Genomic DNA, 13,231 nt, shown 5'->3' with positions numbered 1-13,231 from the left:
ATTCAAGGATCATATCCAGCTCATTTCTGTAGGAAGGCAAAGTATCATCTTCAATCTTAAGTGGTTTAACCAAACCCATCTACAAAATACAAACAAATGAATGAATTTCTTGTTTCCTTCACTTTTACTAAGATCTAATCATTAAAAATTTCAAAAGCCTAAACCAGACTCATGACTTTAGGAAAATCACTTTATAATCTTTGAGAATTAAAAACACCTAATCTAGGAATCAGGTTATCTTTTTTTTTAACTTTGGCATTAGTTACAAGTCTGTAGAATACGATAATGTGTATTTGTGAATCTGTTCCCTGGTGTAATAATCATTATTACCTATTAGATTTACTTTTGTAGTGTTTTGTTTCAATAGATTGAGTAATTTTAATTTGAAATCTGACAAAGTGACATAGGAAAAGAAACCGGATACAAAACAAAGGACACATTTTTGAAATTATGGATATTAGAAGTAGATCCCACAATACTATTTAAGGTTTTACACCTGTAAAAGATGTGTAAGTATCTATAAGATCTGTAATAAATACAGCACCTGATTTTGCCCAGTTTCCAGAACATGATAAATTTTGACTAGATTATTACATTCTTTATGATTTAAATTTATCAAAATACTAAATATTTGCTATGTTCAGAAATTTCCCTTTTTTAAATTAAGATTTGTTGTAAGTCGCCAAGTTATTGGATAAACACATAAAAGCGAATTCTATCCCCTTATACTAATTATGTATAAAATAGCTTATGCTTCATGGACCAATTATAAAGTTGATGACTCATTATAGCATGGATAGACAATTCATACAGAAGCACTCATACCATCATCTAAAATTATTTTAAAAACAAGATAGTGAATGAAAGGTGGTGCAGTGATTAGCCTTGCCGCCTCACAGCATTGGGGTCTAATGGGACTCAGTTCCTGGGGTGCTGTATGCACGGAGGATATATGTTTTTCTGTATTTGTGTGGGTTTCCTCCAGGTGCTCTGGTTTCCTCCCACAGTCCAAAGACATGCTGGTAGGTTAATTGGCATCTAGGAAAAGTGGCCCTAGTGTCAGTGTGTGTATCTCTGTGTTTGTGTCTGTGTCTGCCCTGCGATAGACAGGCATCTCATCCAGGGTGTATCCTGTCTTGTGCCCGTTTGATGGGATAGGCTCTGGTTCCCCTGTGACCCTGTTTTGGATTAAATGGTTAGACAATGGATGGATGGATTTTTCCAAAATATAAACATACTTTAAATAGTCATACGCCAAGGGGTTAATACTCAAACAATGTACAGTAATGTACTGTAATCTAGTCTAAAGGTCTAAATTTTGGTATGGTTAATTAAACAGTCGCATGTTTAATTATACAAAGATTATACAAAGCAGGAAATGTTGTAAAGGTTGCGAATGAAATTCTAAAGAATTTGTATGAAATTCAAGTTTTGCCCAACACTACGAAGATACGTTTCTATAATTTAATATTTACGTTTGTCTTTGCCACTAAATACTAAAAATGCGTTTTTATTTTTCCATAATTGTTTCTTTCAAATTAAGTAAAGAAGCAGTCTTCGTTTTATGTATGGTTTTACACATGAGAAGCGTTTGAGCCTGTATTGTGTAGAGCTTTCTGTCACTTTTATTCTACTGCAGTCAGGAGGTGTACTGGGCAGGGAAGTCAGTGCGCTGAAACACTCAAACATGGGCTGAATTTTAATAAGTTGAACAGATGACGTGGCAGCATAAACAACGGTCGATATTCAAGCGATATTGAAATGACCAGACGAACATATCTTCTTCAGGTTTTAGAATTTATACAATGTAGCCGATTATTCTGTGCATTGAATGTGGTTCTGTGTACGTATGAGACTTGGAAAGATAAACTCCTTTCAGGACCGCGGACAGGTCATTTTTGTTAAAACTCGCAAACATTTTGTACACGTAAGTGACGAGAAGGGTCTTAAGTTAAAATTTAGGGATAAAAAGTTAAAATCTCATAATAGACTAATTAATTAAATATTAAAACGACTAAATCTAATAACTAAACATGTCCCTTTAAAAATAAATGCGTGACCGGGATTTTGTGCACATGGTTGTATTGATACATCGGTGAGCTCGTAGAAAAGACATTTCATTGCCAGCAACTACTGCTGCATGCTGTATTGTTGTGCATTTGATAAATAAACTTTGATTTGATTTGATTTTGATTTTGATTTTGATTGATATTAAAATGTGCATGTACTCCAAACCATGATGTGCTTTCTGGAAAGCGATAAAATGAAGCAATGTATTAATTAGTATTCAAAATTAGTGAATTCAAAATTCACATTTAGAGTTTTTTGTCTTATTTTTAGTTTCATACTAACCCTAACATATTTACTGTTATACATGACTACAACCATTAAGATGATTCGGTAAACCAATACCGAAAGAAAACAGAAGACTGGTGCAGGGTCTTTTCGATGTAGCGAAAGGGATGCCTAGGGCTTTTCCGCGTAAACTCCTCCCTCGACTGCAGAAACCCATCCGGGCACGTAGCCTCCACAGTGCAGGAGAGAACGCGTGTTCTGCATTCAGAGAACAAGCTGCCCTCTTTACGCACCAGCCGCGTTTGGTGTGGAACGTAGTGACGTCCGCGTAGCAACCTGCGTGGAGACGAGGAAGTTTTAGTTTGTCAGGAAAGATCAGAAATGGCACATAACCGTAGACAGAAAACCGTAACAGACAAATAAATGGTTCGTAACGAAGATAACAGGAAAAGCATGGGATATATCCACTGCACCATGGAGACGACGAAAGGTGTGTTACTACAATTTCAACAGCATCTTTTAAGACTGTACCGAGTCGCATACATGAATCACAATCGAAACGTTGCACTGTAATGCGATACATCTTGTACTTCACAGATCATGTCTAATCCCAGCGGTACAGGAAAAACTAATTCAAGAAAAAAACACACGAGATATTTAGGTTGCTTCAATTTTAGGTTACTGTATGAAGTGCACTAGAACGTACATAATATTAGTTATTCGTAAATGCATTCTGTCGAACTCAGTTCTTACGTTACTTTAGAGGAATGAATTACAGCAGGCCTACTCATTTCTCTGGTCTTCTCTGATCAGCATGTTCTTTTATAAATCCAAATGTATGTTAATCACATTCAGCGATATTGTATAAGACAACTTATTATGTGTATGTTGTTTGTGTTTCAGTAAACGTGACACCAGTCCCACGGTATTCTCTCGCAGGACCTTTTAAGGGACACATGAGTATAAAAAGCAGCCGTAAGTCAGCAGGTTCGAGAGGAGGGCGATTCTGTTTTATTCTGTGATTCTGTAATGGGAAGATTTATGTGCACGTTTTACAATTTAGTCTTAATAATAATAATAATAATAATAATAATAATAATAATAATAATATAATAATAATAATAATACACTATTTTATATAGCGCCTTTAAAGGTGGCTTCTCAAAGCGCTTTACAGGATGACAATAACAATAAATAAGAAGACTACAACAATAATTAAGAAGATTTCACAAGATAGGACACAATTATAATTACAACAATACAACAATAACAATAGAGGAGACCGTGGAAGGTGGTATTAAGAAGAGCAGAGGGGTGAAGAATGGAACCAGTTAAGTAAAGGCTTTTCTGAAGAAGAAGGTTTTGAATCTAGATTTGAAGGAGTTTAGAGAAGGTGACTCTCTGATATCCTTGGGCAAAGAGTTCCAGAGCTTGGGGGCATAACAGGAGAAGGCCCTGTCACCCATACAATGTAGACGGGCTTGGGGGACAGTAAGGAGGGCAGAATTTGAAGAGTGGAGGTTGCGAGGTGGGGAGTAGGGCGATAAAAGTTCAGACAGGTATTGAGGTGCCAAGCCATGTAAAGCCTTATAGGTGAATAAGGCTTTATTCACCTATAATATTTATTCACCTTTCCTTCTTTTTGTAGAAGGAAAATAAAGAAGCACATTTTAACACGGGGTCAGTTTTAAATACTATTTTCATACTATGGTATACTTGAGCTTAGGTGTTTATTGCTCTGTGTGTCTTGAACATCTTTTATTACAATTATCCTAGGAAATTATAATTTTGATAATATTTGTACAGGTTTATTTAAAGTAGCTAGTACATTTTTTGTACAAGATCACCAGAATATTAGACATTATTTATATTATATTATATTAGACATTATTTCTGTTCTTTCTTTTGATGTGTTTTTGATACCCAAATCTGTATGCATTCTAGCCTACTGCCCTGGATCTTCAAACAAACTTACTAACCAATACATGATTCAGGATCATATGATGTTCCACTACAAAAAAGTACTCTCAGCCAAAGGTAAGATCATGTCAAATGAAATTAATGCAGAAACGCAGCTCAGAAAAATATCAGTAAAATTAAATATAAGATCTGAATGTGGTACAAGATTTCATGTTTGTTTCTTGGATTTGAAATGATATTGGTTAGAATGTTCAGTTATAGCGATTAATTTCTAAACTTTTCTAAAATCTCAGTTTTTGATAGCATTTTGGAATGTATTAGTCTTAGTCTTTATTTTGTAGTTAATACATAGGTTAAACAGTGAGGTATAGGATATATTGCTGAGAAGTTTCAGGATCTTTAGTTTTAATCAGGTTCTTTTAAATTACAAAAAAGCTTTTAATTTTTTAGATGTATCCATTTTTATATCAATGTATTGTAAACATTTTGAACTGATAGCCCAATCAAATAAATCTTAAGTGTTATACATTTATTTGTCTTAAGCTTGTTTGATATGTTATACAGTATGTAGCTCTAAATTATTTTGCTGTTTCTATGCACTTTTTTCAGCTGCAGTGGACTCAACAGCACCAAAAAGCTTGCTGAGCAGTGTTAAATGTATGTATGGGATTAATATTTTAAATGAGCAAATATTGAACTTTAAATAGTTAAATCACGGTTTGCTGCATAGTTTTTAGAAATAGACTCTAACTGTTGTCTGTTTTAATCATTTAGTTATATTGAATATAATTTTTTTTACTTAATGTTTTTCCCAAAATAATGCTTATCATAGGTATTGTATAACTAGACATCAAATCCTTATCCATGACCATTGCTAAATTTTTGCTGGGTTTCATGGCATTAACTATTTTTTAATTTAATATTTTTGTTTATACAATTTATAAAATGTTTTGTTAATGTTATATATAAACAAAAACATTGATTAATTGAGGGAATATTCAATTTATTTTTACATAGCACCTTTCACTACAAAGCACCTAACAGTGCTGTGTGACAGTGCATGACATTACAATCCAGAAAGAGAAAAAGCCAGAAGACAATGGAGGAGAGGAACCAAAAACTCCTCTGTAAGGAGAAAAAAAACTTCTAGGGGTCCAAGGTCAACTGGCTGCCCAACCCCTCTAGGCATGCTAACGTATGAATTTGAATATTTTTATATTTGCATTACTGTTTTTGTCAGTGTAGTTTACAAAATGATTGGAAGAATAAAAGTACCTTGATTTTTACAGCATTCCTATGACTTCTGCTGTTATGTAATATGACATAGTCTTGTATGACTGCAGATAGTGACCAACAGCGAAGGGAACGCTTGAAGAAGAAGGTTAGCCAATGTGAGAGCAAGGTGCTTTCAGCCCAGACAGGATTACAGAAGACTTCTACAAATAACACCAGGCCTTCTTCTGCTGATATTGTTCAGGTATTATTCTTTTTACAATTATTTTATTCAAATTAGTAATTCTAATTAGTTCAGGTGGGTAGCTGTGTCAGCTTGTGTAGGCTGCGAAGGAACAAGTTAAAGGTTTTTTCCATGCTGAAAAGAGAAGAAAGAAAATGCAACGTTTCGGCTGTGGAGCCTTCCTCGGGTGTCAATTTAGGGTCGTTATTCTAATAACCCTAATTATTCTTTTAAACCTTCTTGTCTCACTCTGTCTTGTGACATGTTTGTTTGGCAAGATCTATAGAAACATTTTTTCTTGTAGATGTTCTGGATTAAAGGATAAGAAAGCACTCATCATTGTCCATTTCAAGCTGTTGTATAAAAAAAGAGCAGAGTAACCAATCACCTCTAAAATTAAAAATTGTAAGGAATCTATGGAGGGTAAGGAATGAGAGGAGAGAGTGTAATCTGAACATTGTCAGATGACAAATGCTTTAACGGGATGTTTACATGACTGAAGTTTAAAATTGAATATAAGGGTGTAGAATTAACGTTTGATTCTGTGTTGCGCCAAAATGTTTAAACCCAAGCTTCTCAGGTATGTGAACCATCATTCGGCTCTGACATTTGCTGTATTAAATTGCTAATGCCTAATATCTAGCACACTGCTGTAATATGTTCAACATGTTCTTTCCTCATGGCTGTAGGTAAAAAATAATCATTAGAGATTAACTAGATCAGGTTTTTTCTTTTTTATGAAGCGTGTTCCTATTCTTTAATAGTATTCTAATTTGCAAATAGTTCATTCAACAACAACAAAAAACATTTTAAATTCTAATCATTCTGTTCACCTGTTTTAGGAGAATGAAGTTTTAAGCGCTAATACACATTCATATTTGAAGAATATCTCAAATGTGGCACATCTAAGCAGTGCTTAAATACCGTTTATTTGTCAATATGATGAAAGCATCAGATGTTATTCATTAAAGCCTTATAAGTTTAACATTTTTATTATTTGTTTTCTCTCTTTGTAGAGCTGTGCATCCTTGCAAGGCAATGATGAGGGGGATTGTTTTCATTACCTGGAAAGTCACCTGATTTCATCACCCAGATTTGCAGCATCATGCCATTCATCACAATTTTTGTGTCAATCTAGCAGGAGCGGGCAGAACGCTACAAAGCCTTTTTACCGCTCTTCTTCAGAATTAGGTTTTAGAAGTCCCTTTACTAGAAGAGAACATTCAACACAATCTTATACTTCTTCCAGTGGCATTTTCAAATCTAAGATTTCATACAAGTCTTTTCATGATCCAAATCAAAAGACGTATAGTGGTGACCTTTTACAAAAACATTCTCATTGCTTTACTGAAGACAAACCCTTCACTCCAAAGACACTGAAAAAAGAGACTAAGTCTTCTCTTTCACAGTACAGGTATTACACTCCTCCTAGGAGAAAACCTGCAAAACACAGAACTCCTTTAATGGTAAATCAGGACACGCAAACGGATAATAATAGGTAAGTCCATGAAAATATCTTTTACAAAAAAAATGTGTTCATTTTGTTTGTCATACACTTGCGAAATGATTTAATGGAAAAATAATATTTCCTAAAGTACAAAATTAAGTACAATATATTAGGTTTCTCTCTAATATGTATTTAATATGAATATACTGTAAATTACTGTATATGTACTGTAAAATATTGTCCTAGCACAAGAATTATGCTTATTTAAAAAATAAGGTGTTTCACATTTGTGCATATGCCAATGGGTTTTATTTCTAACATCTGATTTTTTTTCTTATATTTCTAGTTTTTCTGATAATGTGGGCTCACCTCAAGAAAAATCGATTTTACCCCAGGTAAGCTGTGTATTCTTCTCCAATTATTTATAATTGATTTGTTTAACTATGTTTTCTTATATTTGCAGATAGTTTCCTAAGTTTTAATTTGTACTTTTATTTTTAAAAAATCAGGTGTAAAATCCAGTTGTAACATTTACATGCTACATCATCTAGAGGCTATAAGCACTCAAGGTTTTACATACCTTGTATTGCAGGAAGTATGTGTTCCTCTTGGATGTCTGCCACAGTACAGGATTTATTCTACAAACGGTGAAATAGGATCATGGCAAACTGCAGCTTCTGACAATAATCATACTGTTCCTATATAGATTTAGGAACTCTTATTTGCAGAAAATAGGCCACATTGATTGCTTTATTAATCTTTATTAAAATAATAATAATTTTAAAAAATGCATTGAACTTTTATTTCCTTTAATCAGTCCTTTGTATAGCCTGGCATTACTTATATTACTTCACTGAGTGAAATGTTTTATTTTAAAACTTCTATTAATTGGATATGATATAGTCTGTTGGATTGAACACATAATTTGCTGACTTTAATTAAATATAGAATCTCTGTGAGAAGTTACATGGAAATTATGTTGATGTGTTGGAGGTATAACCCCACACTTTGAACAGACAAACATCTCTTCTGTGTTTCTATAAAAAACTTCTAGAAAAAAAATATCAAGGGTTTCAGAGCATCCTTTTCAGTCAAGTGTTATTGATGTTTAGCATTTCAACTTCTCCTGAATCTGCACAAAACTGAAACTGTTACAACTGGCTTGTCTTGTGTGACCCACAGGCATGGTCACATCTGGTACAGCTGACAGTAGACAAAACTAGAGACATGAATGACAGATGGATTGCAGCTCAGTCTCCATTCTCCGCTTTTTAGGCTATTTCTTTAATTTTATCATGATCTTTTTTTCAGGAGAGTATTATGATTAAGCCCTAACAGGTCCTACTAGCAGAAACTTCTGATGGGAGATAGGCACATAGGTCATGAACCAAAAGCTTGAAGAAATTGTGGATTTTTTTGTATTTTAAAGTTGCAAAACTTAGGCAAGCTCACCCGAAAAAAGAAAAAAAAACTCTTATTAACAGATGTGAATACCATACAAAATAACAATGAAAACAATAATATAGCAGAAGGATGAAGCCAGGGAACATAAACACACAATAATTCAGAAGCTAAGGATCTCAAGACTTTTACTGTCACTGGGGTTTTTACACAATATTACCATTAAAAGAAAATAAAAGCATCATGCTCTTTCAGTAATCTTAAATTGATCATTACATTAAAGGGAGGACATCTACTGATGATTTGAGCAGTTCCAACATATTTAACTAGGGAAAAGTCAAATTATCTGTAAGATTGTGTAGGGCCTATAGCACCCATATTGTGCTTGCATGCAACTATGCAAATCTAATAACTAACTATGCAAGTAATACTGGTAACTTTGAAAATAGATCATTATCTAAGCTGTTGTAACACTTTTATACTTTAAGATGCCCAACTTTCAGAAACTACAAATGTCATTTTAAATTACACAGGATTCCTTTACTGATCATGAATGGTCAGTTGAAGAGCATCTTATTGAAGACCACTTGTCTTATGAAAATCTCAGCAAAATACAAAATACTGGAATGGGCAATACTGATCAGTTATATTCTTTATCAAGGTATGTTTTGAATTTAACGGGCAAAGAGGTATTGGTATACAGTATGTGCTGTTAAAACTATAGGGCATGTTGTCTTATTAATGAGTTCCTAGCCATAAAAGCTATGCAAACATTTGAATATTGTCAAAAATAAATATTGGGAAGTCAGCAGTTTAGCTAGCTAAAAATCGGGCAAATTTTATGAACATGCTTTGAATACTGTGACATTAAAAAGTATCTAGAAAATAATCTAAACAAGGTTTATTTTCTTCTTCAAAATTATATAATATATTCATTTAATATATAATCACATACAATATCCATGATTATATATACTGTAACATATATTATGATCATAGTACATAGTTCTATATTTTAAGAGGGATTTTAAGGATACATTTGAGACTGCATTTCATTTCAGGATTCCTCCAGAAAGGATGAAATCCCCAACCATGAGAAAGGTCACTGCTGAGTAAGAATAAATGTTTGCATTCTGATTTTCTGTTTTACATTTTATTGTAACAAGCATCTAAAAATGTTTTTATACAGTATATATACAGTATTTTATACAGTTTTATTCAGTATTTTGTGTGCAATATTATAAAATTGTTTTAGACATTTTTCACTCCATCATTTATTTTTCCTACAGTAGTTCACTGTTATTTGCAGTATCCAAGCTGTTTGAATTGGGCTGATACACCTATGTGTGCAGCAAGATTAACTGCCCCTCCTATCTGGAGTAGAGTGCATATATTTCTCCAATGAAATACATTTTCTTAGTACAGGTATGTCTATGATTAGCTTAAAAGTTGTTTTTATTAAATGGTGTTGTGTAATAAACAGATGTCTTAATAATGTGTTCTAGGGCAGCTTCTAATTACCTGTACAAAAAATGACATCAGTAGTTACATATATATTAGATAATTCCTTCAAATTGTATTGATTATTTTTTTATATTTGAAAAAAAAAATTAAACCAAAAAAGAAGCTAGTATATTGTTTTTTTTTCAGGGAAGAAGAGCTGAGGTACCTTGAATTTATTGCAGATGTAACAAATGAAATCTTGACAATGGGATTGTATTCAAATAGGTATTTTGCATCTTTAGTCATTGATTCTATATATATAACAAAACCGAATAGAAAAATATGTTGTAATTGCATTTTGCCTTTTAAAATAATTCTCTCTTTCAAAAAAATATTTGTATTTGGGATGGAAAGTAAGGCTAAATGCATAATATAGTCTGCCATGGTTAGTTTTCCAGTACAAAATAGTTTCAGGACTGGTAACTTAAATTTGAACATTTGAAAGACTATACTTGGATATCCAGATACATGCTAATTTGAATAACTTTCTATTTTTGTTCTTGTAATCTATTTTCTGTTAATTCTTTATTACTTCTTAAGGGTTTTAGAGCGTGTTTTTGAGCGGCACTTTGAAATGAACAAACATCGATTGGATAACGTAAGTATAATATAAATGAAATAAAATCCTTGCTGTAATGCAGTCATTTGTTTTCTGACAGTGGTAATGATACATGACGCTTTGGTCTCTCTTACTATTTGTCAGTGTATTTGTAAACATTAGGCTACCAGTATTTGTTTTCTCTGATTCTCAATTATGTCAAGTGCTTTTACTTTTCTCCCTCCATTGAAAACCTTTTTTCATGCATAGTTTTACAATATAAGTATATATTAATTAATATATAATATATCATTCATATATATTCATATAATGTATATATACATTAATATATATATATAGACAATAATACTGTAATGTTATACTGTATATTACAATATCATATAGATAGTAGCCAGCAGCCATATCATCCTATAGCTCACAACTGGTAACCACTGAAGTTAAGCAGGTGTGAGCCTGGTCAGTACCTGGATGAGAGACCTCCTGGGAAAAAATGAAAGTTGTTGCTGGAAGTGGTGTTACTGGGGCCAGTAGGGGGTGCTCACCCTGCAGTCTGTGTGGGTCCAGAGTGACAGTTATTCAGGTCATCAGTGTTTACACCACTGCTCTTACAAACTTAATGCTAATGACCAAGTAATTTGGTTTAGCATAGCATTGAAAGAACAACACCTTTTACAGCACAGTGTCATGCACTCTTCGGGTCTCTTTTTTAATTGAAGGTGGAAATGTTGCTTAGAAATCTAAAGCTTGAACATTATACTGTAATAGCATGAATAAATGATGCAGTTTAGAAAATACTGATTCTCCTGCTGTTGTTCTCACAATGGAATTCACAATGGAATACATGTGCTGAAATTTGGTGTCTAAAAGGGTGGTCTACTGTAAATTCCTTGTTCACACTTTGAAACGTCACTGAAAATGACAAGATTTGTGTATGGCAACAATTGCAATAGGGTTCATGAAAGTTTAATGCGAAACATGTTATGCTGTTTCCACAGTAATAAAGTACCTATTAGCCCACATGTGCACCAACTCTGAAATGAATGCAAAGTGTATTTATTAACATATATCTTTGTTATGCCGGACAGAAATATTGTCAGGTTCTGATCAAATCTTAGAAGCAGTAAGTAGGGCTGGGCCTCGTCAGCCATGGGCTCAGGAAAGTTTTAAGTAATATCAGGTTGCTGCTGTAAATGATGTTGATGAATCAGTAGGTAGTATTTATCTCTGTAGACCAGAATTTTATAGCCAGTACTTTATTATGGCAATAGGAGATACTGATGTAGGATGGGCCATTCTGGGAATTAAACTGAAATCCTGACCACATGTGGTCATTACATAAACTCTATATACTGATGTATGTATATAAAGAGGACCTATATACATCAAGATTTCTGTTTAAACTGTACTGAAGCAAACCATACTCATGTCTTTTTTTAAATTTCTTTAGGATAAAATGCGCCATCTTCTGGATGTGCTGAGGCATGACCTTGGTTATACATCTGATTCCGTAGGGGTCATTGTGGGCAAGACCAAGAGCCGTAATGTTTTGTTTTCCAAACATGTGCAGTCCAATGAACAAGACACAACCAATATGAAAAAAAGTGAAAATCATACATTAGTTGTAGATTTATCAAAGGAAGACTGTGGGGGTACTGATGACTTAAACTGTTCTACCTGCACACCGTTAGAATGTGAAGAACAGTCTTGCAGCACTGATTTACCACAACCAGTAAATGGAACTCAAGAATTTGAAGAGGCAGGTGCTAATAAGACTGAGAGTGAATTAATCCCAGGAGCGGTTGACAAACTGAGTACCTGTGAAAATGACTTCAAAAACCCAAGGCAAGAGATAACAAGAGATATAGAAGATCTTGAAAAGAATTTAGCAACATCCTTGTTTGTATCCAATGAAAACAATTCTTGCTGTGTCACAGACGACTCTTGCACATGAGATGTTAAGAGGAATTGCTAGTTATCTGACAAAGAGTTATAGTTTTAAACAGCGAGAAGTTAACAGTATGACTTAAAATATCAGATTGTTGTTACCTATGGTCTGAGACACTGTCCCCTCCATTGGTATTCTACAGTTTTGTATTAGGTATTTTACAGTTGATTGCACAGGATTTAATACTGTTTACAATTTGCACATTAATTTCATTCAGGATAACCACACATTTGACTGTGTGGAAAAGTTTGTATTACTAAAAATACACATTACAGCATAAAAAATTCTTTATTGTTTACAGGCTACTATTTTTAAAAACTTGACCTACACACTGTATCCTTGCATTGCAATATACTAATGTCCTTTTTTAGAAATGAATAGCTGCTTGTGTTACAACAAATATTTGCTGGATTTTTTATCATTCTTAAAGCAATAATCTTTATTATAATGTTGAGATAGTAATATAAAGTTAACATCTGTTTTCCTTTTTATAAGGATCAAACCAAAGATTATTCTAGTGTATATTAAAAATCTGAAAAGGGGAAACCCACTTTTCTTAAAATTACTAACAATTCTCTATCCACATATTCCAAGAAACTGACTTAAACCAAACAGAGTTACATAAAAATGTTTCTTTAGTGCAATATTTTTCAATGCACAATGTACTGCCAGTCAGCTATCAAACAATAAAAATCTAACCTTTTA

General features: G+C 33.3%; 1 protein-coding gene across 4 annotated transcripts; it reads left to right on the top strand.

Annotated features, from left to right (window-relative positions):
• The first annotated feature begins 2,558 nt into the window (after positions 1-2,558).
• On the top strand, positions 2,559-13,231 carry spata7 (spermatogenesis associated 7). 4 transcript variants are annotated; one of them, XM_088647366.1, is made up of 13 exons: positions 2,563-2,785; positions 3,199-3,270; positions 3,944-3,975; positions 4,240-4,332; positions 4,825-4,872; positions 5,559-5,692; positions 6,688-7,169; positions 7,465-7,513; positions 9,053-9,180; positions 9,581-9,631; positions 10,170-10,247; positions 10,563-10,620; positions 12,029-13,231. In XM_088647366.1, exons 4-13 carry the CDS (start codon positions 4,281-4,283, stop codon positions 12,530-12,532), a joined length of 1,584 nt encoding a protein of 527 aa, XP_088503492.1. In that variant the 5' UTR covers positions 2,563-2,785; positions 3,199-3,270; positions 3,944-3,975; positions 4,240-4,280; the 3' UTR covers positions 12,533-13,231. The 4 variants fall into 4 exon arrangements, with proteins under 4 accessions (XP_088503489.1, XP_088503492.1, XP_088503490.1 ...); XM_088647363.1 differs by lacking the exon at positions 3,944-3,975 and having other exon boundaries at positions 2,559-2,785; positions 3,199-3,282; XM_088647364.1 differs by lacking the exon at positions 3,944-3,975 and having other exon boundaries at positions 2,565-2,785.

Source organism: Lepisosteus platostomus, chromosome 10 (genome assembly GCF_059453375.1).
Source record: "Lepisosteus platostomus isolate fLepPlt1 chromosome 10, fLepPlt1.hap1, whole genome shotgun sequence".
NCBI classification, from domain to species: domain Eukaryota; kingdom Metazoa; phylum Chordata; class Actinopteri; order Semionotiformes; family Lepisosteidae; genus Lepisosteus; species Lepisosteus platostomus.
Note: the sequence above shows the minus strand (reverse complement) of the source record. Positions and strands in the feature narration are given on the sequence as shown.

Excerpts from the sequence above, each read along its gene's own strand:
- spata7 (XM_088647363.1), top strand. The coding sequence starts at position 2,719 with ATGGTTCGTAACGAAGATAACAGGAAAAGCATGGGATATATCCACTGC. Across the intron at positions 10,248-10,562 it reads ATGGGATTGTATTCAAATAG|GGTTTTAGAGCGTGTTTTTG; the intron begins GTATTTTGCATC and ends TTACTTCTTAAG. Across the intron at positions 10,621-12,028 it reads ACAAACATCGATTGGATAAC|GATAAAATGCGCCATCTTCT; the intron begins GTAAGTATAATA and ends AAATTTCTTTAG.